We start from the raw sequence: 27,757 nt of genomic DNA, 5'->3' as shown, positions 1-27,757 counted from the left end.
AAATTCTAAAATAAGTTAAAACTCCATTTTTACAATGTTTAAATATAACAATGTAAAAAAAATATACACTTTTTTATTAGGACAAATTTACTATTTTTCATGCAGCTGCATTTTTTGTTTCTTGGATATGTCTGGTTTTGATATTAAATCTCAATGCATATGAGGTTTCAAAAAAATTCTCTTGACAATGGAACATGACCTTTAAACATGATTTTTTTCTTCAAATATTATGACTGTGTAGCTGTATTTTTTGATCAATAAAATATACTTTAATGTTCATTGTAAAATTGTTTTAATGGAAGTCCCAAATAAAAAAAATAAAAATGCCAGATGGATCTTAGGACAGAGAAATTGCTGCAAATTTCTTCTCCGAGCTAGCTATGAGAGCAATATGCCACTATAACACTGAGTATTGGCGCTTATAGGTAAACATTTGCAAATCTCATTCAACATATATGAGGCACATCTAACAAGATAGGCGCCCCCTGATAGTATTCACTAGTTGCCACTATCTCTCACATCAATAATGCTGTTTACCGTGTTAACCCAACTATTCTTGTAACCCTCATCCGTACCCAATGGTGAATATTGTACTGCGTAGGTCGATTACACAAGTGTACTCTTTTATGGTAGAGAAAGTCCAAAAGAAGTTTCTGAGGTATATATAATAGTCTATCTACATGAGAGAGTACGGCTATTATCCTTGGCTCTACCCGACCGATTTTCTCCAGGATATGCTTGGCTACAACAGTTTAGAGACTAGAAGGAATGTGCTTTTGATTACGCATTTTTATCAATTGTGCAGTATGTATGTGCCTGATAATTACCTAAAGGTGGAGACTGACTGGAGCATTTTGTCATAACGTTACATGTTACGATGCGAGCATTCAGGCAGCCAGTACACCGAGCCGAGCGCTCCATCCATAATTTTTGATGCTCAGTGATGCTCGCCGCGGGCGATGTTACGACGAAATGCTCCAGTCAGTCTCCACCTTAAGACAGCGTTGGTATAGATTGTTTCACATTCCTATATACAGGACCAACCTGCCGATGGTTATGCCTGTAGGGAAAGCTACCGCTATGCTGAATAATATCACGCCAGATATTGATCTGTTCCATGTGTCTGAGGGGGTATTCTGAACCAGGATTCTTCTACATCTTTAACAAGAGTGTTCTTGCTTTTTAATATTTTTTGTGTTAATATACGCTTTGAATTTTAGTTTTTAATGTTTATGTTATTTTTAATGGATAAATTTCAAATTTGAATTGAATTAAAGGGCTATACTTAAATAGGAGGTCATCTTATATTCCATTCACAGACATAGGGGCTAAAAATAAATTCACTATTTAAATGCAGTCAGTTTATAGTTGGTCAATACGGTATTTGGTTACTTGCAGATAGACAATTGACGGGTCGTATCGTTCTTCATCACATTTATTCGACTCTCCACAGTGCAAACACAGAGACAAGATCTTGCTTTAAGAAGTAGATTAATCTGGAGTAAAAGTATATAATAAAAAACAATGATGAAATTGTGCATACAAATAAATAGTAAAACTGTCATATTTAAATTTATACAAGAGACTGATGAAACTGCCATCTGTTAAGGACTTTATGAAGTAAATATGTTTTACTTCTAGCCATCGGAGTTTTCACATATTCGGAGATGCCGGACATAATTTAAATTTACATACTTCTAACATGACCAGTTGATTACTAATGATTTCGTTTTATTTTATTCAAAGACTAGATTTAACTCCTGGGGGAAATATATTACCATAGATGTCTTAAAAGAAACAGTTAGGAGTAAAATCAAATGAATAAATTAAAATGTGTACCAGTTAGTACTCAAACAATAGGGTCATTTCAATGGTTGTTTTTTTATAAACTAATAAATTATTATTTAAAAAAATTACAAGGCAATCTGTACTATTATTAAAATCTGTAGAGAAATGAGGGGGTGTAAAAATTAAACTCTGCTCATTTTAATAAAATGAAAACGAGGACTTCCTGGCGTCATTATTTGCCGCGTGACGCCGTTATATGTTACTTAAAATATTTATAGAAAAATTCCTATTTCTATGGGTTTTTGTTGTTCAGGACTGCCAGTTTCAAGTGTCAAGTTATGAGCCGTGCGTTGTTGAGGTTATATGTTCAGTTCAGACGACAAAGCCTATTTAGAAGAATGTTTAAAAGGTTATAATTTTAAAATTGTAATAAGAGACCAATAAAGCAATATATACGTTGAGCAACGATTACTTTCTGACTTAAACACCCCGAATTTCGGTACATTAAAATTATCGTTATAAGCAAATCAAGTTCTCATTAGAATGCCAATATGCCTTAAATTAACATATTATGCTTGTTCAAAGCCACTGTTCGTTATGAAACATCTAAATAAATTAAGAAGAGGTACGGCAATGAGAAAAGCCAATTACATTGCATCTTATTTGTGTATAATATATTTTAGGCACGCAAACTCTATGGCATTACCAACATTAAAATAAGCGCACCACTCCTGTGACGAAATTAACCCTCTGTCTACCACGCGGGTCCGACGAACCCATTCCGAAGTTAATGAGTTTATTGAAACTTTTAATAGAAGGTTCGCTATTACTGGATTCTGTTATTTTTTAACATGTAGACAACAGAATGTCAGAAGACAAACTTCCACGTATCGCCCTTCAAGGAAACCCTGAAGGATGTAGATCCCCAGGCAGACCTCCTAAAAGGTGGAGAGATATCCGGCAGTCAACATCCCAAGAGCAACAGGCGGAGGTACAGACAGATCCTGAGGATCTATAAAAAGAAGAAGAAGAAGAAGCTTATTTTCAATTGTTTTCTTCGTTTTTATTGTGTGTTGTTTTTAACGTTAATTTTTTTTAATACAAACTTTCTGACCCCAACTAACGTGCGGTTCCACTGGGCCCACATGTTCAGGCATAGCACGTATCGCATTTAGGGGATTTCCAGACGTTTTTGATACTTGGGGGGGGGGGGGTTAAGCATTTTAGAGGTATTTGGGCATTCCGATACTTTTAAAAACAAATAAATATCTCAACTGTGGAATGTGAAGGATAGGCGAAAATATTCAATGAAATTATGAGCCTTGGAAGATTTCAAAATATATTGCGAGTGCTGAGATTCGATAATGCAAAGAAGAATTGTAACATCTCCCGATAAGCTGCGATCAATTCGCAATGGTGGTGATGTTTTAAGATGTGAAATGGGTGTCTACGAGATTGGTGTATAGGTATTCCAATTTGAAATATGATCGTTGACGAACAACTTGTCGTTTTTCGAGGAGAATGTCTATTTAAATATGTAGTATACTCCATCAAAGTCATATGAAATGAGATAAAATTTAACTGTACCTAATACGCATGGACACTAGAAATATACGCTGGGAAAGTAGGTGAATTGAGAGAAGAATATCAAGGCAAAATTGTAATAAAACGATTAGTAAGAAATATTGAAAATTCAGGACGAAATATTATGTGTGACAATCTTTCACCTCCAAATTCACTTGTAACTTATTTACGTAGAGTACGAGAGTAAGGCTATTATCCTTGACTCTACCCGACCGAGTTTCTCCAGGGTATACTTGGCTACAATAGTTTAGAGACTAGAAGGAATGTGTATTTGATTACGCATTTTTTTCGATTGTTGCGCGGTATGAACGATGATACTGAAATTATCCGGAGCATTGGTCTGTATGTTCCCGATAGTTACCTAAGACAGCGTCGGCATAGATTGTTTCACATTCCTATACACAGGACTTACCTGCCGATGGTTATGCCTGTAGGAAGAGCTACCGCTATGTTGAACAATATCACATTGGATATTGATCTGTTCCATGTGTCCGAGGGAGTTTTCCGAAGCTGGATTCTTCTACACATTTAACAAAAGTCTTCTGGCTTACTTTTTAATTTGTTTTTTTAATGTATACGCCTTAAATGTTAGTTTGTAATGTATATATTAATTATTGAATAAATTGAATTGAATTGAATTGAATTGAATATGTGTCCTGTGGTCTCTCAGTTCCACACTTACAATCAGGGTTATCCCTTTTCCCCACCTCCGGAGCAAGTACTTGCAGCAACCCTGCTCCATTCTTACTCGGTTCTTCTGTATCCATGTCATTCGAGGCAGATCAAAACCCAGTACTCTAACTGTTGGGTCCACTATTATTATTTGTTAATTATGTCGCTCACTCCTTTCAAGAACTTCATAAATAAAAAAAACTTGATTTTTCAGGAGAACGTTTTTAATGTTGAAAAATATAATACAATGTATTAAAAATAAATATCAAGCCACTTATTGAACTTTGCAGCAGATCTTTTTAGTTAAAAACCTGAAGGTTTTTTCTCCATTTGAAAAATATTTAGTATTTTTAAAAAAATAATTAAACAATAACTTTTCTTCAAAATGCAAAAACAACACTTTCTGCCCTGTAGCTGGTAAATACATATTAAGTTTAAAATATGCCGCTTTTGTTTTATTTTATGGGCATTCCGAAAACATGCACAACTGAAAATTGACGATTTTTGATTTATGTTGTTCTTGAAAGGAGTGAGCGATGTGTTTGTTGGCCCACCTTTCTTTCCACAATTCCTCTATGCTGGTTTAGTCTCTCCAAATAGGTTTACGGGATTTGATCCTCTTAATATGAGAGATTAAACTTGGAAACACTAAAATCGTTATGACGACAAAGTTAACACAGCCGCAGTATGGATGATTTAACTTTATTCGGTAATAAAACAGTAATTATTTTATTTCGGTAACATTAACTTGCAATGACATACGGACTTGACAGTACGGATTGAGAGCCAGTTTAAAGTCACTGTCGTTAGTTGTTCATGCCAAAGTCGTTGTAAATAAAATTCCGGTGAATCGATCCACTAGCAGTGAGCTTTGCGATGTAATGGTCTTTTAATAATAATTTTGCACTTCTTGTTTAAAGATTAGGTATTAGAAGTTATAAATTAAAATATTTTGTTTCAATCTTCCTTTGCCCTGAATCTGTATTTATATCGTTTGCGTTTTTCTAGCGAATCTCTCAGACTAAAAATTAGACGTCTATTACACTGTTGCATTATTATCCTGGTGACTTTGTTCAAATCAAAACTTAGAGTAAACAATGTTTAAGAAATATAATTTGTAATGTATATTTATATTTTTCACCATGGTCACCCTATGAGAGTTTGGAAAGGTTAACTGGCGACAAGTCTACTAGACGCGAGAACTCGGCTGTCCAAATTTAAAACACAGTAAGGGACATTTTTTTGTAGTCCGTTTTTTTTTGCATTTATGGATTAAGTAGACTCCACTTAGTCCAAAAATGCAAAAAAAAGGTACTACAAAAAAAATGTCCCTTACTGTGTTTTAAATTTGGACAGCCGAACTGTTGAGTAAATTATTTTTAACGCCATCGGTACTTGGTACCTACTTTCCAAAAACTTACAATGATATCAACAACTTATTAAATGCTGCGTTTCGAAGAGCGAACTTTCAAAGAAAATATTGATTCATAAAAACAGTTTGTAAATAAAGTACCTACATGCATAAATCTAATATTTCTCCCGAATGATTATACCCGAAAATATACATCTTTAAGAAACATTATTATATTTCACGTAATCTATCACCTATGCGTAGAAGTTTCCAAAACTTCTGAAAACTATGTTGAAGGGAAATTTCTTTACTCTTTCCTTGCCACTAATTACCTAGAGTTCTAGAGAGTTTCGACAGGGGTAAAAAACCTTTCGAACCAATTTATTTTTGAAGCGTTAATTTAACCAGTTTAAGATATTACAAATTTGTCCTCATGTTTTTCTTAAGTCATGCTAATATTGTTCAACTATTATTTAAATAAATAATAAAAACATATTTTGATACATCAAAGAATTTATAAAATCATTCTAGTGAACGCTAGTCTAATAGTTTATAGTAATAATAGACGCGATAGTTTTGTATTATTAGCAAAATTAAGAAAGGTGTGTTGAGATGGTTTTTACATTTGGAACGAATCAGTGAGGAGAGAACGGTTTAACAAATTATGAGGCGAATGCAGTTGGAAATAGGAACAGAGAAAAACCAAGCAAAACTTGGCATAATCAAGTATATAAAATGCTTGGGCGTGATCACGGAAGACGTACATCTTGGCTTGATATTGAAATATATATTTTTTAAAACTGACTTACCGTGATGACTTACCGCATCTTCTCCGTGGTGGTGGGTAGAGAAAAAAGAACGCCGCACCAATCCGTCTATAGAAATAATCTTCACCTCTTCCACGTATTCCGGCTCCTGACCTGACTACTTTCAAGTATTTGAAATATATACTTGATGATGCCAAATTTTTCTTTCTTTTATAAAATAGAGGTAAATAACCTAAAATGGTTGATAGTTGTGGGGATTTCAAAGCGAATGCTTTTTTACAATTACTTCCAAAGTAGAAATTGTAATAAATAAATATCGCACCGGTTGCGCGCCTCTGGTTGTCCGTTTCTTCAGGTGCCCCATTTGTTAGCTTAGCATTAGTCGGTGGCGGTCTAGAGAAATGCTCTCTACGCTGTGAGCACCGAGCAGCAGTATTCGACTGGCAGGTGAGCGCAGCGGACGGTTTACCTGCTCGGAGACTTGAACGCGTGACAGGTGCCAAGCACGCAACCTGCGCCACTTCCGCGAGCGACTTGCGCGAATCCGAGAGCTGTTTTTTGTGCCAAACTATCGTTCACGCGCACAGGATGCCAGACTTTCGTACCCCTAGCGGGGGGTTGTGACGAGGTATGCGGCCGGTACAATGTAACATCGCCTCGCCGACTTTTTAATGAAAACAGTGCCCAAAGTTCTTGTGCTTCGCGCGATAAACTTAATTTCTAAAAACTTATAAATCATGGTGTTCAGAACGATGATAAATAGGAAGAACTTGCTCTTCGGTGTGCCGAGAAGTAGCTGCTGTACAATGTTGCTGATGGTCCTCGTCTCGCTAACGGCGTCTCAAGTGGAAGGTACGACTAGTCGCCTTGTTCGCTCCATCTTTTCTCCTTACTACTCTCATGACTTACTCTTACGGTAAACAGATCTGATTTCCAATTAAAATGACGTATACAATTCCAAATTTATACACTCCTCTACGAAACTATTACTTTAATTACAATTTCTTTGTTTTTATGTACATAACCATCTAACCGAAACTAATCATACATATTTAATTAAAATATATACAGTTATAACTATATACTCTTTTACTTGGAATATTTTATTAATATTGTAGATGATATTCGAGAGATTTGATCACATTTTTTATAGCCGACTTCCTATTGTTGACTTGTAATTATCTTTATTTTTAAGTATATAATTGTAGGTAGGCGGAAACTATGTAAGCTTATGCTAATAATATTTTGTTATTATTAAAAACAATAACTATGGTATAATACAATGTTTTGGTGTTGCACAAATTGACTTTTTGAGCGATGATTTCCTGTAAATACTTTGAAATATATGTAAATTGTTTATACCTACGTTGTGTCCAATCGTTGATTACGTTCATCTTACATGATCGGTTGTTTGTTATTATTTAAACATTTTACGTTAAACGTTACAAGCGTTATTGATTAATTATCGCAAAATGTCAAATACATAAATTCTACTTTTTGATAGTTTATTTCAACCGCAATGACATTCATATTACACTAATAATATAAATTTCTAGTATCTGCATGCTAAAAAGTGTTCTATTGAAATTTATCCCTCAATTGAAGAGGAAAAGGGCTCACAATCAAAAATATCGTAACCGCAGCGAATTGATAAAGGTTCTGATTGCGTTTACTATGTGCATTATATTATACAAAAATCTACCAAAGCCTCGGTTAATTTCAACATCGTTGTGGAACTCTTGATGATAAAACATCCAATGCACAGGTCATCCAATAAGACATTCGATTCAATCAGTTTATTGTACACAAGGAACAATTGGCACAAAAACTTGGCGCAATCAGGTATGCCAAATACTTGAAAGTGGTCAGGTTAAGAGTCGTAATAATCGTCGGGTATGTATGACGAAATGCATGAACGTGGAAGAGGCGGAGAATGTTTGCAAAAACAAACTCTCTGCCTACCCCTGCGGGGAAGTGGCGTGATGGTTAGTTAATTAGTTAGTTAGTTTTAGGAACAATTGATTTAAATGTGGATAATATACCTAAATTTGAATATTCAGTTGTAAATAGGAGTATAAACTTATCGTAAAAGAATGACTCGTAAAATGTATTAATTTTATAAATTTTAATGCCAAATAATTTCTCAAGGAATGTGTGGTCTGAAACGACATGGCTTAATCAGGTTTATCAAATTCTTGACCTTAAACCTGACCAAGGAAGCCAACAACGAGTTTTCTTGTTATACGAAACGAAGCTCTCGGTATGCAGGTCTGTTATAAGGTTATGTATTTTTCGATGTGTGTTAATATAAACTCCTCATTTACCGAGATGGTGAAGACAAATTTATAAATGGACTACCCAAATATTGTTCGCACCACTAGCTAAAACGATAATATTCTTTGGTAAGCCGATAAAACACTCGTTAAACACAGATCTGCAAGAATTCGCATAAATTTTAAAACTGTTCATTGGTTGTGAGATAAAAGCTTTGATAATTATTATTACTATTATTTTTTTTTAATAAAGTTACAATTTTGAATACAATTTCTATACATTTCTACTTAATCTAGTCTTATAATTTTAGTTGCGCTGAGCCTCTCCAAAAAAGAGACTGATTGGCTTGACTCTTGTGCTTGGAGAGGGACTTTTTTTATAGTAATATGTTATACATTAAAAAAAATATGTTTGTGGGGAACATATATTTTTATGCGGTGCGAGGGACTAATAATACTGTTTATCAAGTTGGATCTAGACAGTTACGAGCTCAATTTTTTATAAATGTAGACGAAGCATTTTAAACATGAGATTGAAAATTAGTTAGATGTTAATATAAACCTAAATACTGAAAAGTGAGTGTTTCAATAATATTCTTAAGTATTGCTTGCTCGGTGGTAAGATTTGCTTGTCGAGTTGCTCGAAACAAATGTAATATCTTATTATCATTTGAACGTCTCTCTCTCGAAGGCGGGTAACAGTCAATACATCTTTCTGCGGTCACCGCGAACGATTTTAAGTGCGTTACGAATCGTACCATTGTTTGAAAGCATGTCATTTTCACTTACGCTACATTCTTACTACCGAAATGAATAAATAATCACATTCGTAAAGCTTACACATTATTTGTGGACGGCGGGCGAAGAAAAGTCGAGCGCTTGTTGCTTTCTGGTAGCATTTACGCTAGATTCCCACACGTATAGTTACTTCTAGGTCAGCATTATTGTTATTTTTCATTTGTGTGCCTTCTCTATTCACCAAATTATGATAATCATAAGTGTAACGCGGGAATTGGCAAAAAGAAACGCACATTTGTTTATTTATCGTGTCAAGATTCTTTTCAAGATGTAAAAAATATTTCTAAATGATTAATACGATTAATATTTAACAACCCAGTATTTTTATGTTATACGTTCAAATCATTACGTGAATGCAAGAGCGCTGAACATTGCAGAAGATAGTATTTTATTTACCATTGATCATATTTAGATGAATCCGAGTATTTATTAGATCATTTATCAGGCGCCCCACGGGTAAGCAGAGAGAATAGAACGTCACACCAATCTGTATTTGCAAACAATATTCGCCTATTCCACATTCATGCATCTATTTATACATAACTGCCGATTATTCAGACTCCTGACTTGACTACGCCCAAGTATTTATATAATTGATCATGCCAAGTTTTCCTTGGTCTTCCTCCACTCTTGTTTCTATTGCTAAATTCGCCTCATAGATCTGCTGTTTTTATTGTTCTTCCTTCACTTATTCAATTCATATACCCAAACCATCTCAACACGTCTTTCTTAATTTTATCGAAAATGCTTATCTCAGCCTTGCATTCCTTCTTTATCTCACCATTCGAACTTCTCATCCGTCATATACCGTTTTGGCGCGCTGAGAGATCGCATTTCGACTACATGCAATCTACTTTCTTCCTTTTGCCAACATCATGCTTCACTTCCATACATTATGTTTGAAGCTTTATATTTTAAACTATGATACATTAGGTTGAATGAATCCTAAATATGTTTTATTATTACGTTGGATTTCGATGATTACTTCTCTTCTTTTGATAATATTCTTTCAGCCATTTAATGAAAAAGCAACAAAAGAAACATCCTTGAAGGGTGGAATCTGGATGCACTTTTCTCTTCAGACTTTATTCTTGGCCACCTTTCTTTATTCCAATAGTAGTACTGTACTAGCCTTTTTCTAAGTTTATTTATCACATAATTCTCTTTATCTTTCTGCATTAATTTGATTAAAAAGAATCCTTTAAAATAATCAATATGTATTATTGCTAATCTTGAAGGCTTGTGTAAGCTACAACTGACACCTTTTAAAAACTTCCTATTTACTTTTTATTTCCGCACAGACTATCTGAATAAAATTTTGCGTATACTTACATATAAATAGTGATAATGTTTTATATTATGTTAAACATACATGTAGTAACAGCTGCCTATTGATCGAGATGGCAATTTTTCGGGGATATTAAATTTGGATCGTAATAAAAATAATGCAAATGAAATAATTTTAGTGTATATGATTTTAGTCATTACTTGGCGAGAGTATTTTTAACTGATGTTACAGAAAATGCAGGCAATTGTTATAAAATAATATTGTTGTATAAAAAATATGTCATGAAGTGCTAAAGAAAACACTTTGTTTTTTACCACTTGAGTAAAAAACGAAGTGTTTTCTTTAATCATTGTAACATGTCTTACCACAAAGTTAATGCCGAAACAATAAAGTGATAAATGATAAATGTATTTTTTAACCAAATAATTATTTGATGACATTAAAAAATATCTAATGCCATAGCGTTCACTGAATAGATATCCTTTATTTTTAAGACTAGTAATATGTAGTTACCTTATATTAGCGGTATAATTTTGTAAAATAGCAACGTTATAAGAATTCACTCACTAATAATTATCCCTCGAAATAAACACCCGAAAAGTTCCTCATTCAGGCTGTATTCCGTAATCCTGTTGTTCTTATTATGTGTTTAGATTGAGTGAGCTAAAATACAATTGGAAAGGGTATGATTACAGGAAGGAAAATACTTTCACGAGGCAGATTTTTTTAAGCTGCGGTGTCTACATAATACGAGCGATGCTGGAGAAATGCAACAGCTATATTTAATGTGTTAGATAAGATGAGCTAAAATACAACAGAAAAGGGTATGTGTTACGGACAGATCGCACACCCCGTGCGGCGGCCCTGAAAAAGAATTCCAGGCGCCTGGCGGCGAGCGAAACGGTCGCCCGTCGGAATGCGGCCCGAAGAAGGGCCTCTATGGATTCTACCGATTTGTCATGTATTAACAGAATGTGTTAGATATAAGAAAGAATAAGACAATGTTAATATTAAATGCGCCTAGATGTTAAGTTGTATAAATAGATTACTGATAAAATAAACTTGTAAATTGTAATGTAATAACGAACTGTTGGAACGGCACCGGTACGGTATGAAAGTGTAGCCCGTCCGGTGCCCATTAGAGAGAGACAGAGATATGGCTGTCTCTCTCCCCCGGCCGCTGATTGGCTGTACTTTCCCACTGTCGGGCGGTACGCGATCACGGCCGGGTATATAGAGGGCGCATTTTGAGAGAATAAACTAGTTCTGGTGTGACTGTTGAAACCTGTGTTTCATTTCTCCGCTCCCGCTCCTTGGACGACTCGCCGCGCCGCCAGCCTGGACCGCTTCGCCTCATTATACCGATTCACGGACCAGTTTCGGAAAGCCCTTATCAGGGCTATTGAGGTTGACTTGTCGGTCCAGTGCCCGCTCTTCCCGGCTCATACATCCATTCACCTCCGTCCGTATCCAGCTTACTCGGTAACTCGGTACGGCGGGGCCGTCTGGAACGTCACCCCTTACAACGGTGGCATAGTTGGGAGATTCCGAAGAAGGCCAGGCGTGTACATTTTTGAGAGTCATCGCACGTAACCCACGCCGGTTACATTTTGGTCCTTCGAGCCGGATCCTTCAACGCAGTCTCCAGCTACGATGCCTGCATCCCTGAGGTCGGGACGCAACGTCGCCATGGAGCCCGAAGAGCAGCGCCGTGAGGAGGATCGGGACTCTGTCAGTTCAGTCCGGACTGATGCGAGTAGCGACTTGCGCCGCCAGATGGCGGAGCTAGCCGCTAGCAGCGAGAGGCAGTTCCAGCAACTCCGTGAGCTCCTGTCACAGTGGACAGCAGCTAACGTAAGCTCCCCAGGGGGGGAGGTTATCGCGGGTGGCGTCACAGTTTCGGCGCCCCGCACGGAAAGACTCATGGAGGAGTCACGACCGGGTGTCGAACAATCCACCCACCTACGAACGCGGCAAGACGACGCCGCCAATCAGCCCAGAACGGGATTCAGGACATCGGCCGCAGCTCTACCGGTTCCGGTGTTGGATCCGGAACCTACGCGATTCGCTGGGGAATCGCGGGACGAACTGACCGGCCACAGAGGAGAAGCGCCCGGGGGACATGGCCCGGCGCCTACTGGCAACGCGGAGCCGAGGCGTATGGAAACCTCTGGCTTGCGTTGGCGCGCACCGGACGAACGCGATCGCTACCCGGTACGCGAATGGGTCGACAGAGCTCGACCGGACGAACGGCACCGCAGAGATGACGGAAGAGCAATCTACGCGGAGCCCTCACCCCGAGGCGGGGACTACTTTCGATGGTCGGGGCAGCCGCCGGAGTTGCCCAAGTTCAGCGGAGACCCGAGGGAATGGCGCCGCTTCAACGCGGCATATCTCCAATCTACTGAGAGATGGGGGATAGGGGACGCTGACAACATCGGAAGATTGGCGCGCGCACTGGAAGGGCGTGCGCGTCACATGGTAGCAGGCCTGCTACTGTATCCGCGCAACGTGTCGGAAATATTGCGGACGCTGGAGGATGCCTTCGGCAGCCCGACACTCATCATCGCGCAGATACTGGAAGACGCCCGGAGGATGCCGAGTCTCGCCGACCACCCCGCGGACGAAGCAGTCGTGGATTTTGCGGTTTCGATACGCAACGTCATCACCACCGTGGACGGGATGGACGCTTGCTATCTCGACAACCCGCAGCTGCTAGCGGAGATGGTTGCCAAGATGCCGACGCAACTCCGGTGGGATTGGTTCCGCGATCGCCGCCGCGAGACGAGGAGCAGTATCTACGATCTCGCCGCTTGGCTTGACGAGATCACCGCCGGCATCACGCGCCACGGAGGTCTGTTCAGAATGGTGGCGAGGAACAGAGACAAGGAGCGCGCGGGTCAGCGCGACAAGTGCGCCGAGCCCGCCCGCCGCGAGAACGCTCGACGCGTCGAGCCGAGGTATCACGTGTTTGCGACGCGCGACACAACAAGTGATAAGGAATGCGTATTTTGTAAGGCCAACGGGCATAACATACGCCGATGCAAACGGTTCGAGAAGAAAACCGTGGATGACCGCTGGGACTTTGTGCGGTCGTCCAAACTGTGTTACCAGTGTTTGGAATCAGGGCACAAGGTGCCAAATTGTGAAGCGAGAAGTTGTGATGTATGCGGAAAACACCACAATAGGATCCTGCACTCCTTCCGCACGGACAGTGTTGTGGAAGATGAAAGTGAGGACGCTGTGGACAGTGCGCAGGTGCTGTGGACAAATGACTGTGAGGTCCCGGTCACATTCAAAGTGCTGCCGGTTACTTTGAAGGGACCGCGGGGGACCGCAAAAGTGTTCGCCTTGTTGGACGAGGCTGCGTCTGTGACCCTCCTCGAGGAGGGTGTCGCCCGCGCGATAGGTGCTACGGGGATAGCAAGGAATCTGACGATCAAAGGCGCGTGTGGACGAGGCAACACATACAGGTCACAGCGTGTAACGGTGACTTTGGAAAATGAACAAAACGGGGAATTCGAGATCAGGGCGAGGACCATTAAGGACTTGGATCTTGTTCGTGAAGGTGGCACGCTCGCGCAGACCGGAGGCGTTATCAAGCCGCAGTTGCTTATCGGCCTCGACAACGCGTCTCTAATGTTCCCGATCGACACCCCAGTGCTTCAAAGGAACGGTCAGCTGACTATAGTGACCGCACTGGGACCGGTCACGTACGGACGCACCAATGTGAAGGGGAATGACTCCGCGGACGGAGTACTACAGGCGCAAATGTGCGCAATCGACTCCTTGGGAGTATCAAAGGAAAGAAGCCGCGCGGCGAATACGCGTGCAAGAACAGCGAAGGCTACCACGCAGCAACCGCCTAATCATGGGAAGGCGGGGTCGCTGCGGGCTCGAGACGATTTGCCGCCTGATGCGGTTCCAATGGGAAATCCGGAGCGACTCTCGGACAAGTCGCGGCCCGGTAGCACACTTCATACGGTTCCGACGGAAAATCCGGAACTAAGGCGACTCACGGAGGGGTCGCGGCCTGAGGGCCCGGAAATTCATACGGTTCCGACGGAAAGTTCGGAACTAAGGCGACTCACAGAGGGGTCGTGGCCTGACGGCCAGGAAACTTATGCGGTTCCAACAGGTAGTTTGGAACCAATGCGACTCTCGGAAGAGTCGCGGCCTTGTAGCCCGCTTAATGCGGTTCCGATGGGAAATTCGGAACCAAGGCGACATTAAGGGAAAGTCGCGGCCAGACGTCTCCACCTGAATGATTGTGGCTGGATGACTCATGGCCACACATGGATGCTGCCGGGTGATCACAAGCACGTGACGCGGAGCATCACTTCAAGCCCAGGCGATTCTAGCCTGGCATATGTAATGCGGTTCCGACGGGAAGTTCGGAGCTTAGGCGACTTAGGAAACTCAAGACAAGTCGCAGCCAGATGTCTCCGCCCGAATGGTCGCGGCCGGACGACTCTGGCAAGGATGCTGCCGGGTGATCACAAGGATGTGACGCGGAGCATCAACTGAAGCCCAGGCGACGCTTGCCTGGCACCTGCGGTTCCGATGAGAGTTCCGGAACTTAGGCGACTTAGGAAACTAAGATAAGTCGCAGCCAGACGTCTCCACCCGAACGATTGCGGCTGGACGACTCTGGTCGTACATGGATGCTGCCGGGTGATCACAGGATGTGACACGGAGCATCAACTCAAGCCCAGGCGACGCTTGCCTGGCAATTGACGCGGTTCCGATGCGGAATTTAGGCGACTTAGGAAACTTAAGACAAGTCGCAGCCAGATGTCTCCGCCCGAATGGTTGCGGCCGGATGACTCTGGCAAGGATGCTGCCGGGTGATCACAAGGATGTGACGCGGAGCATCAATTCAAGCCCAGGCGACGCTTGCCTGGCACTTGCGGTTCCGGTGAGGATTCCGGAACTTAGGCGACTTAGGAAACTAAGATAAGTCGCAGCCAGACGTCTCCACCCGAACGATTGCGGCTGGCAACTCTGGCCGAACAAGGATGCTGCCGGGTGATCACTATGCACGTGACGCGGAGCATCATTTCAAGCCCAAGCGACGCTTGCTTGGCACCTGCGGTTCCGGTGGGAATACCGGAGCTTAGGCGACTTAGGAAACTCAGGATAAGTCGCAGCTAGACGTCTCCACCCGAACGATTGCGGCTGGACGACTCTGGTCGTACGAAGATGCTGCCGGGTGATCACAAGGATGTGACGCGGAGCATCAATTGAAGCCCAGGCGACGCCAGCCTGGCACATGCGGTTCCGGTGAGAATTCCGGAACTTAGGCGACTTAGGACAAGTCGTAGCCGGACGTCTCCGCCCGAACAAGGTTGCGGCCGGATGACTCTGGTAAGGATGCTGGGGAATCAAGGCGACTTCACGAAGGACGAGTCGCAGCCAAACGTCTCCGCCCGATTATGGATGTGGCCGGATGACTTTGGCCGTACAAGGATGCTGCCGGGTGATCACATGATGTGACGCGGAGCATCAACTCAAGCCCAGGCGATGCCAGCCTGGCAAATGTAATATGGAAACCAAGGCGACTTAGATGACAAGTCGCAGCCAGATGTCTCCGCCCGAGTATGGATGCGGCCGGATGACTCTGGAAGGATGACAAGGATGCTGATCACTGGACGTGACGCGAAGCATCACCTCAAGCCCAGACTTCTCCAGTCTGGCGTTGTGACCCGGAAGGCGACTCCATCAGGGCGAGTCGCGGCCTGGTGTCTCTGGTGACGCGAGGATGCTGCCGAGAGACCACGCTGAACGGGCCACAATCATCACCATCGGCGTGATAAGGGAGAAGAACGTGCAATCCGTCCCAGGAAATTTGGTGCAGACTAGCTGCACGGGGGGAGTGTTACGGACAGATCGCACACCCCGTGCGGCGGCCCTGAAAAAGAATTCCAGGCGCCTGGCGGCGAGCGAAACGGTCGCCCGTCGGAATGCGGCCCGAAGAAGGGCCTCTATGGATTCTACCGATTTGTCATGTATTAACAGAATGTGTTAGATATAAGAAAGAATAAGACAATGTTAATATTAAATGCGCCTAGATGTTAAGTTGTATAAATAGATTACTGATAAAATAAACTTGTAAATTGTAATGTAATAACGAACTGTTGGAACGGCACCGGTACGGTATGAAAGTGTAGCCCGTCCGGTGCCCATTAGAGAGAGACAGAGATATGGCTGTCTCTCTCCCCCGGCCGCTGATTGGCTGTACTTTCCCACTGTCGGGCGGTACGCGATCACGGCCGGGTATATAGAGGGCGCATTTTGAGAGAATAAACTAGTTCTGGTGTGACTGTTGAAACCTGTGTTTCATTTCTCCGCTCCCGCTCCTTGGACGACTCGCCGCGCCGCCAGCCTGGACCGCTTCGCCTCATTATACCGATTCACGGACCAGTTTCGGAAAGCCCTTATCAGGGCTATTGAGGTTGACTTGTCGGTCCAGTGCCCGCTCTTCCCGGCTCATACATCCATTCACCTCCGTCCGTATCCAGCTTACTCGGTAACTCGGTACGGCGGGGCCGTCTGGAACGTCACCCCTTACAACGGTGGCATAGTTGGGAGATTCCGAAGAAGGCCAGGCGTGTACATTTTTGAGAGTCATCGCACGTAACCCACGCCGGTTACAGTATGATTACAGGAAGGAAAATACTTTCACGAGGCAGATTTTTTTAAGCTGCGGTGTCTACATAATACGAGCGATGCTGGAGAAATGCAACAGCTATATTTAATGTGTTAGATAGGATGAGCTAAAACACAACAGAAAAGGGTATGATTACAGGAAGGAAAATACTTTCTCGAGGTAGATTTTTGAAGCTCAGAAGTCTCTACATAATATGAGCGATGCTGGAGAAATCCAACAGATATTTAATGTGTTTCAAATCATTTTACGATCATCACGTTACGTTTTTACGATACTTGAAAAAGAAATAATGATTGCCGAGAAATCTGACAAAATGGTCATATCACCACACGAGTCACGTTTTATAATAAGGAATGTTAATTAAAAATTTCTTTGATTTTTAAAATCAGTAAAAGAGCTAATTAAAAAAAACAGTATCATATTTTTTAACTAACTTTATTAGGCGAAACAAAATCGTGTGTAATTATAGATTTATTTATGGACTATAAATTCGCGTAAAATTTTTAAGACTTATTTTCAATATTTAAGACAGGTTTATATGCATAATTAATTGTATTTCAATATATTACTCTAAAATGCATGAATGTAAAAAAATCGTAATGTAAAAAACGAAAAAAAAAACATGACAGTTAAAATTTTAAATTACGTTGTCGTTATTTTTAATTACTCCGAAAAAACAATGTATTTTCTAAAAATATCGAATATGCTGAAAATGTGTGTCTTTAATAGACTTTGAACGTAAATCCCAGTTACCATATTTGTCCAAGAAACTAATCACTTTCACTGCATTGCACATTTTAGTACCTACTCCAGATAAGTCAAATACCGAAGCCCCCAAAGTCGTCGTTTCGAATATAAAATATGTCTCGGATGAAGAACCGTTGATAGACTAGAGATAGTAGAACGAGTTGTGGCGTAGCGCTAACGGTCTGCAGTCACCAGTCAGGGGTCGACTCTCGAAACAATAAAACTCGATAACTTTATATGCCCGAGTGCTAGCAGTCTGACTCCTACATTTTATGATACCCTTGTCACCACCAAGTATTAATTGAATTTAAAACTTAAACTTGCGTTCTATCCACCATTTTGAGTAGGTACTAAGTTCTCAAAAGTCGTCTAATAATTATTAAAATCGTATTTTTTTGCACTGCCGATAAGTACTGATTTCAAAACAAAATAAAAACTAATCGATCTCTAAATCAATGTATGATTCTGAGTAGGTACTTAGTTTATTTTAAAAAAAAGTCGTATGATAATTATTTGAATCGTGGCTTATGTTCCAATTAGTATTTATTAAAATAAAAATTATTAAAAAACATCTCTCTAATAAAATGTGTAATTTTTAAGTAGGTACCGTAGAACGGGGCTACTTGAACATTGATGTGTTACTTGAGCCCAGTACAAAAAAAAATTAAATCTGTATTTGGTCTACAATAATGAACATATCGTGACAATAAGTGTCACCTGTCAGGGAAACAATGAATTATGTCGATACGTTCATTATTGTAGACCAAATACAGATTTAAATATTTTTTGTACTGGGCTCAAGTAACACATTAAATTTCAAGTAGCCCCGTTCTACGATACTAAAAAATCTGGTATTTTATTATTGAGGGATTGTATATTGTGAATTAGTTGTTAAACTTCATTGATTCATACATTTTAGAGAATGATTAAAGAAAACACTTCGTTTTTTACCACTTGAGTGTTTTCTTTAATCATTGTAACATGTCTTACCACAAAGTTAATGCCGAAACAATAAATAAAACATTTTAGAGAAGGTGCGTCGTGGAATATTTCTGACGTTTATTTCTTGTTCCGAAGCCCTGGTGTTCCTCATTCGTGAACCGCGAGTTGCGGATCAGCGGAATACCTGTTGCGACTGAATGAATATAAGCTTGTTTCGCTTTACACAAGTACGTCAGCTGGCCTGGAATGCTCCCTAATATATGTAGGTTATGTAAATTACATACGCCCGGAGGATATCGATCTCGTGACTGCTTCATCTGGTGAAGCCAACTTTTTCCGAATCCGTAAACTTTTTTTTTTTATTAATATGTATTTTCCGCTCGACCGTATTCAAATAATGGCGTGACAAAGTCTTGACAATACCCGTTGGATCTAAATGCTGGCGTCATATAAATCGCCATAGATAAACTTACCTCTTCCAAAATAGGTATATCAAAAATCATCTCAATGAGATTTGTATTAAAATTCTATCTTTCATGGAAATGTGCTTAAAAACCTAGTGAAATTATGTTGTTGCCAGTATCAAGTCTTATTTTATTTTACAAATAAAATAACAATAATTTAATAAAAACATAGTTTAAATGCTTTTATCATTATAGAGTTTTTGACCGCAATTATAGAATTAGGATCGGAAATGAAGATGGATACTTGGGTGGGGGGGAGTTGAATTCCTGCCTGTATTAAGCTGTTTAGGAAGTTCTCCTTCGCTTTTGCTCGAGAACACTGGAATAAAGTATGGTGTGCACATTTTATACACATTTTATCCACATCGCAACATTGTGATGTAACGCACTTTATCTTAAAGAGATGCATAGGCAGTGAGCGATGACCAGATATTAGGTGTCATAATATCAAGATGGAAGATCTAGATATAGATAAGTTCCAGTACCATGGGTTGAGTGGTATTTCGGCTTGAATATTGACGTAATATCCTCCACGATGATTTTTAGCCTCTTCCCAATGTTTTCCTAGATCAATATATATATATATATATATATATATATATATATATATATATATATATATATATATATATATATATATATATATATATATATATATATATATATATATATATATATATATATATATATATATATATATATATATATATATATATATATATATATATATATATATATATATATATATGTATATATATATATATATATATATATATATATAAATATTTATATATATAAATATATATATATATATATATATATATATATATATATATATATATATATATATATATATATATATATATATATATATTATATATATTTTTTTTAATGAAGATATTAAATCGGCCATCGTAGAACCATTTTAACGCATTTCCTTTACTAAACTATCTGCTCTTTTATTGCCTTGTATTCATGTTTGCCCGGGGGATCTGTGCGAGAGTGATTTCTTGGTGGTTAGAACTTGAAACTTTCAGCAGAGATATAATATTTTTATGCTAGTTTAAAGGAAGTAAATATAAATTTATTGATCCTGATCCTGTTTTCTACATGACACAACGTAACGTCCTTCCCGATTGTTTGCCTCTCACGTCCCAATAATATTGGGACGTGAGACGTGAGACGTGAGACTAATGTCATCCAGCCAGTAAATATTTTTGTTGCCTTTTTGATTGAGTAAACTAATCGGCAAAGGATTGAAAATCACGCGCGCTGTTCAAATGACCGCAAACTATATCGTGGATGAAAAGAGAAATGTTTGCCCTAAAATTCAGTTATTGAACACGCGAGATAACCTGTTATGCTCCGGCCTTCCAGTCAAATTGGCCAACGATGCCGATGTTTGAAAACTGCAATTTTCATAAATCGTTTAACCTCTTTTTGAAATAATGTTGTATAATTACGAAGTGCATAAAAAAACATTATTTCAAACCACTGTCCGAATTCAGGAATTTTCGAGATTTTCAATTTCAAAATTTTTTTTAACTCTTAACCACTTACAGGTGGATTGATATCCATAGGGCTTAATGATTTTAAAATTTCTTTTCTTATATATTCTAGTGTAAAAAGTACTGCAATCATTCTGCCTTACTGGAAAACTTAATTCCTCTAGGAAATCACAATAAGACAGGTATTCGGTATTTGCGTGAAATATTCCAGTAAATCTGTATGTCAGCGAAAATTCTGTACATCTTACAATTTTAATTAATAACACAACTAACTTTTTATTCTATAAAATGCAGTTCCACCAAGAAATGTAAGTACAAAACTTACACCTTTATAAATTCGAAATGATTACTGTAATCTGCAATTTATCCTTATTAGTCAAAATTTTTATTATTGTGTTATTTTCTAAACATAAATGATGAAAAATAAAATAACCTGTATATATTGGCAATGACACAGAGTAGATATATAACAGGTCATTGAATTTAACGTAACGTATCGGTAATGTTTTTTGTTTCAGTGTCAGAGTCAATAATTTATGTTAATACATAAACGATCATTGTAAATAATAAACGATCTTAAAAATCTATCATTGATCAAAACTTTATTTAGTGTTTTATTACAATCTGCGAAAATGTTGGTCTGTCATTCATTATCTTGCACTTGCTATTCGTCGCTGTACAATTTATGCGTACTCGTTTCATCATACCTTCTGCTGCATATTAAGTATTACGTTCGCGGGTTTTTCATTTGCCTTCACTATCATTTTCATTTTTAGTTCTTATTCAATATTCTCGCATTATTGTAATATTCAAAAACATACGCATTTGATTGTATCGTCAGATGTACGCCAATGTGCAAAAACACTGCAGCGAGATGTTGCGGTTTGAAATGGCGTCATAAATCATTCGTATTGTTACTGAGCCGGCTGCGCATTGTAGTCGTAGTTAAATATCCATAATTTAAGATGACAAATTGAAACGTTTGTTTTGTTTGTTTACCGAATGGAAATAAAGTTTCAGTTAAGTTGTCATCACATTGCAGTTAAAGCGTTTACTTTGCTATGGAATGTCTACACACGCCGTTTATAGTATGTCTGCTTACCAGGATTATTTTGCAATTAATTATCAGCATTTTGAGTGTAGCGTCTTGCGGCCGAAATCGTGTTCCTAAACCGATTCAAGTAGTCGCTTGTAACAGGTTCGCGAGACTGGATTGCGCCTCCATATCGCCTTCTGTGTTGGCGGCAGGTCGCTGGCTGCTGCCTGGTTCCATAACGGTACGCTCGGAAACCCGCTATGAACCAAATATTATAAATGCTCATGTTTTAATGCTAAAACGAGATTTGTTTTTAGCTATATCTTCATCTCCGCGAGGTCCTGCTATTTCGTGTGCAAGTTTTTGACTAATTTAATGACTGCGATGCGTTGCGCAATTGGCCTCTCTGCTATTGTTTCTTTTTAGTATTTTTACATTTATATTCATATTATGCGCATGCGATGTTATCATTTTAAGTCGAGTTTATACAAGCTTTGTACAGGTTCTACGCAGGTCATGATTTTAATGGATATCGTCACGGTACCCGAGTAGCTAGATGAACAATCGTACTTTTATATTAGTTTTTATGAAAACTATATTGGATGGCATAAGTATCTTCTGCGCGAGTGTCTTCCTCGCGGGTACTTCGAACAATGTACAATAACTTATTTGTGTTAAGTACCACGAGAGGTTCCGCTCTAAATGCTCGCGATATCCACCCAACTGAAATGAATTATCGAAAACCACATTATATACATTGGACTCAAACCCATCTGTAAAACTAAAACGAAGTCAGAACGTTGGAATATAAGTTCAAGCGCATTCTCATGTACCTAACGTAACTACTAATGTGGAAAGAAAGTCTGATAAAACTATATACATAGTACGCGTGGGATTATTCCGAATGAATAGAATAACTTTGTGAATATTCTCTCGTACGAGACAGGTATTTATGTACATTGTGATCCGAGTACTTGGGGTAAAAACGTAGCAACTTTCGCGTAAGTTATTTGCAAGTTCATTTTTATCGCGAACCCCGAACCGTTCCTAATGAGAGCGGAACCTTTCGAGAGGTCACTTTTCACCAGTTTTTCTCCCAACATTTCCTTCCACTTTTTGCTGAAACCGTCTCCACAGTCGCTCTGAACCTTTCACGTGAGTTGGGCTCTCCTCCAAAGATCGGCGTCGGCGAAAGTGCAGAAAGTGCATTCAACAAATGGGTTGCTTTTGATCCCAGCCCCTATGGTGAGGTGCCCTGCCGCACACCCCTGAAGGTCACGCTACCTGCATCTTTGTTTAACATTCCCTCAATCGAGCACCTACATACTTCGCTAAAACATTCATCACACAAAGCGCAAAAGTATTAATGGAGGTTTGGAGTTACTTTGTATATACCTGAAGAAAAAAAATGCTCGTTAATTTCATTATTCAACTGTCGATGAAAACCTGTAGTTTTCGAAAATAGTCATGTGTAATGAAATAAAACACAATAAAAGGTATTATTGTGTTTTACGAGTGTTTAATTTTACTAAAAATAACTACATGTTACTCCATATAGTCCATAAAGTCAAATTATAAGTTTAACGTGATTTCTAATCAAATAATATTATTTAACTTCACATTGACAAAATCATTAAATTTTATATGCAACTCTATTTTTTTTTAAAGCCGAATCAGTAAATAATTAAATTAGTAAAACTTTATATAAGTACCTACATTTAAATAAAAACTTTTAAGTTACACACCTGTGTGTTAGAAAGACTAGTATAAGTCCAAAGTTTTCATTGCGAGTAGCATTTTTTGTATGTCGAGCTAGCGGAACAACTCCTCGTAGACAAATAATTGGGGCACTGGTTGGTTCCAGTATGACCAAAACTATTCTTAACGTATGCAATTTGATTAAGCCTTCATAATACCGTACGATAGACTATTCGCTGGTTATGCCTAGCTCGTCCGAATCACAATAAGGAATTATATCATCGTCGAAAAGATGGAGGCATAAAACGCCATTTTGATTTCACACCGAATCGATTTACCAAAAACTTTATCCACCGAAAGTTTTGTAAAATAAAACGTCAAATTTAACAGTTGATAACTAATCGTTAAAAAAATTAAGACATTTTAATTATAATATCAAATTATTATTATTATTATCAAATATTTTGTCCGCCTCCGTAGTGTAATGGTCAGCACGCTCGGCTACCGTACTGGAGGTCCCGGGTTCGATTCCCAGGGAGGGTAAAGTAAATATAAGTGATTTTTTCTCTGTAATATTTAATCAATATTACCCTGGACTGGTACCTGAAGCGGAGGGCTGATCACCTTTCCTTCATGTGTTAATGATCAAGATAACACTGCGTTTATATGATGCAGTGCCCTATGCACCATTGGGGTGCGGATAAGGATTTGAATGAAAATTATCTTTAACAAAACGGTAAAAAATGGTATTGATAAAAAAGATTTTTTGTAAATATTATCTTTATTCAATTACCTGGTAAATTAGCTATAATAGTCTGCGAAAGATATTCTATCGCTTCTAAATAAGGAAGCTAATTTTGATACTTACTGACTGTTCGTAATATTCTTACGAACCCTCTAAAACTAAATACAATATTTTAATTATTGATCAGTGTGTTTACCATATTATATTTGCCTCTATTTTGAGTGAGTCCAAATCCTAGTACACAAATACTAAATTTAATCTCCCGAAGGATTGTTATCCAATATTTCAATGGTAACAAGGACGAAGAAGTTATTGAATTGGGGTTATGTAAACTGAACATTCATACACGAGATTGGACGGGGATCGGGACCGTCGAGGCGTTGTTTAGAGCTGCCCATAGTCGACGTCAGGGTGACATGACTCGAACAGAAGAAGAGAAGAGCATTCATGGGATTTTGGTGAAACCAGCCAAGAAACAAGACTCCCAAATTCATATAATCCCATACAAATAACTCTCTTAAAACATCACCACATCTTTAATAGTTTGTTGTATCGGTTCTTACGAAACCAGGATGTCTTTGTAAATGGTATGTGCAAAGCTAATACCGGAACACGAATAGAGTTCTTACTCATATCTCATTTCCAATGATTCAAGAATTCCCGGTTCAATGTTTGCATTCGTTCACTTTCTCCACAAAATGATGCCTTGTTTCAATTTAGGGAAATCGCGTTTAATAATTCTTCTTAAACTGTAGTACGTTGAGTCATAATGGATCTTGGAAAGCAATTGACCTAATCATATTTTACCTACACACCCACACAACTATATACATATATGTATATATATATATATATATATATATATATATATATATATATATATATATATATATACATATATATATATATATATATATATATATATATATATATATATATATATATATATATATATATATATATATAATATAATATGTATTAAGGACCTACCATCCAAAAATTACGTATTTACGCCACACTAATCTATATTTGCAACATTTTGAGTGTGTCCAAATACTTGTTCACTAAATCTGGATTATCTCCAATTACAGGAGTTATTTTCATATTATTTTTTGACATCTCATCAAAGATGAAGAAGAATATGGAAGTCTGGGCATTTACGGGGCTGACGACCGTCATCGGCTGGTTTAAGTGATCACTTTACACACGTGTAACATTCACCAATTCTACCCATTATTGACAACCACACTACTCAAATTCTTGGAAGTTCTTTATATATGAACCAATTTAGAAACCTTGTTCTTGAATCACTAGAACTTCACTAGAGACATCTATTGGTGAGATGTATATATGTATAGATATATTTGTGAGATGCCCAGACTTCCATATTCTTCTTCATCTTTGATGAGATGTTAAAAAAATAATAATAATAATATAATCTATATTTGCACACAAACTTCAGTATACAAAATACTTGAACATGCCTCCTCTGCCATGTTTTCCTCTGCTTCCTCTGCTTCTATTACCAATTACATTCGCCTCATAGATTTGTGTAACTATCCTCTCGGTTCACGAATTTGATTCACATGACCAAACCATTTCACAACCAACGCACCTTTCTTAATTTTGTCGATAATGCTTATCTCAGCCTTGTATTCTTTCCTTATTTCACCCACCACTAGCATATCTATCACACATCGTTTTGCAGCATATTCCTCTGCGGGATCACATTTCGACTGCATTCAGTCTACTTTCATCTTTCTTTTGTCAACTTCATGCTGCACTTCCATACATGTTCCGATATTCTCTGTAATTCTCTGTAATACAACTAACACCCTAGCGCTTCCCACGAGTAGAACAAACTCTTAACAAGGTTCCTATATTTATCGTTCATCAAAATTGGTCAACGATGAATATGGGAATCTTCTACTCGACATTGTCAGCAATGCGATCGAGTACATAGTAAGTCGATATTTATATCGTGGTGTGTCCCAATTTTAACATAACTTGTCTTGGACTTAAGCTTTGATCTTTCCCTTTTCCCCTTTTCCTTCCTTCCGCCCCTCTTCCAGGTATTTAAGTTTAACGACACATGTGAAACTTTGAAAATGTAACAAATACCTGTTTTTCTTGTTACTCATTATTGTAAATGTATTAATGTAACTGTAAAATTTCTAAGCAAACATTATATAATTTGAAAAAAGTAATGGAAATGCCCTTTTTGATATAAGTCGACAGATGAATGGGGTATTATCACTCTGGAAGAAAATTTAATTTTACATACTCAACCTATAAAGGATTGTGTAAGACTCGTTTTGCGTTTATAACAGCCGATATAATCAATATTTTAATTCATCATTTTATTTTGCAAAATTCGCCTTCGTAAGTTGGTAACGAATGACGTCACAGAAACGAATCCACGCTACTACTATTACAGCTCTATAAAGCAGATACATCAAAAGATATGCCCCATAACACACCCGATGACGTAAAATTTGATGACGTATAGCTGTGTCCGTTATTCGTTTTATTGAAATATCTAATGTTTAAACCTTCATATCTCCCTCTACAGATTTCTATATGAATGTAACCGATAGTCTTGTGATTTTTTAAATCAATTTATTAGTACATCATCAGAATTATCCTTTATAAAACGTTATAGTACAATTTACGTTACTTGAAATAAATTTCCAAAACAGATCGCTTAAAAATCTATATGTATTTCTGCTTCACTTGAATTCATATTAATTTTCCATGCTGATTTTTTTACTAGCCAATCACATCATGAGAATGACCCATTGTATTGAGAGAGCTTTTATTGATGGTTCCAGGTCTCTGCAAGTATCCCGGGTCTCCTGCCCACTCCACGGTGACGTTTTCCAACCCGACCCTCGTCGCAGGAACAGTCAGCACCTACATCTGCGAGAGGGGGTTCGAGCTGCTGGGCCCCTCGAGGCGCGTGTGCGACCAGCACGACCAGTGGGTGCCAGAGGGCATACCGTTCTGTGGTGAGTACAAAACACCTTACACTTCGAATTTGCTTAATAAATAAAGGTTCTTACATCCATATTATTTTTATTTTTATTTTTTTGACATCTCATCAAAGATGAAGAAGAATATGGAAGTCTGGGCATTTACGGGGCTGACGACCGTCATAGGCTGTTTTAAGTCATCACTTTACACACGTGTAACATTCACCAATTCTACCCATTATTGACAGCCACACTATTCAAATTCTTGGAAGTTCTATATATATGAACCAATTTAGAAACCTTGTTCTTGAATCACTAGAACATCTATTGGTGAGATGTAAAGAAGCTTTTTACTAAGCAGAAACTCTTATATTATATATTCTTCTTCATCTTTGATGAGATGTCAAAAAATAATATGAAAATAACTCCTGTAATTGGAGATTATCCAGATTTT

At 38.6% G+C, this 27,757-nt stretch overlaps 1 protein-coding gene across 2 annotated transcripts in view; it reads left to right on the top strand.

Moving 5' to 3' along the window:
• Positions 1 to 6,585: 6,585 nt before the first annotated feature.
• LOC148312893 (uncharacterized) overlaps positions 6,586 to 27,757 on the top strand; it is a 69,921-nt gene continuing 48,749 nt past the window's right edge. The window contains exons 1-2 of one of the 2 annotated variants that reach the window (XM_088271229.1): positions 6,586 to 7,014; positions 27,163 to 27,339. In XM_088271229.1, coding sequence (XP_088127355.1) covers positions 6,900 to 7,014; positions 27,163 to 27,339 — 292 coding nt within the window. In that variant the 5' untranslated portion in view covers positions 6,586 to 6,899. The remainder of the gene's footprint in view (positions 7,015 to 27,162; positions 27,340 to 27,757) is intronic. The other variant, XM_088271224.1, reaches the window with a different exon arrangement.

Source organism: Brachycentrus maculatus, unplaced genomic scaffold (genome assembly GCF_059751285.1).
Source record: "Brachycentrus maculatus isolate JH-2025_06_01 unplaced genomic scaffold, ASM5975128v1 h1tg000029l, whole genome shotgun sequence".
In the NCBI taxonomy this organism is placed as follows: Eukaryota; Metazoa; Arthropoda; class Insecta; order Trichoptera; family Brachycentridae; genus Brachycentrus; species Brachycentrus maculatus.
The sequence above is the reverse complement of the archived record's forward strand: the minus strand, read 5'-3'. Positions and strand labels throughout refer to the sequence as shown.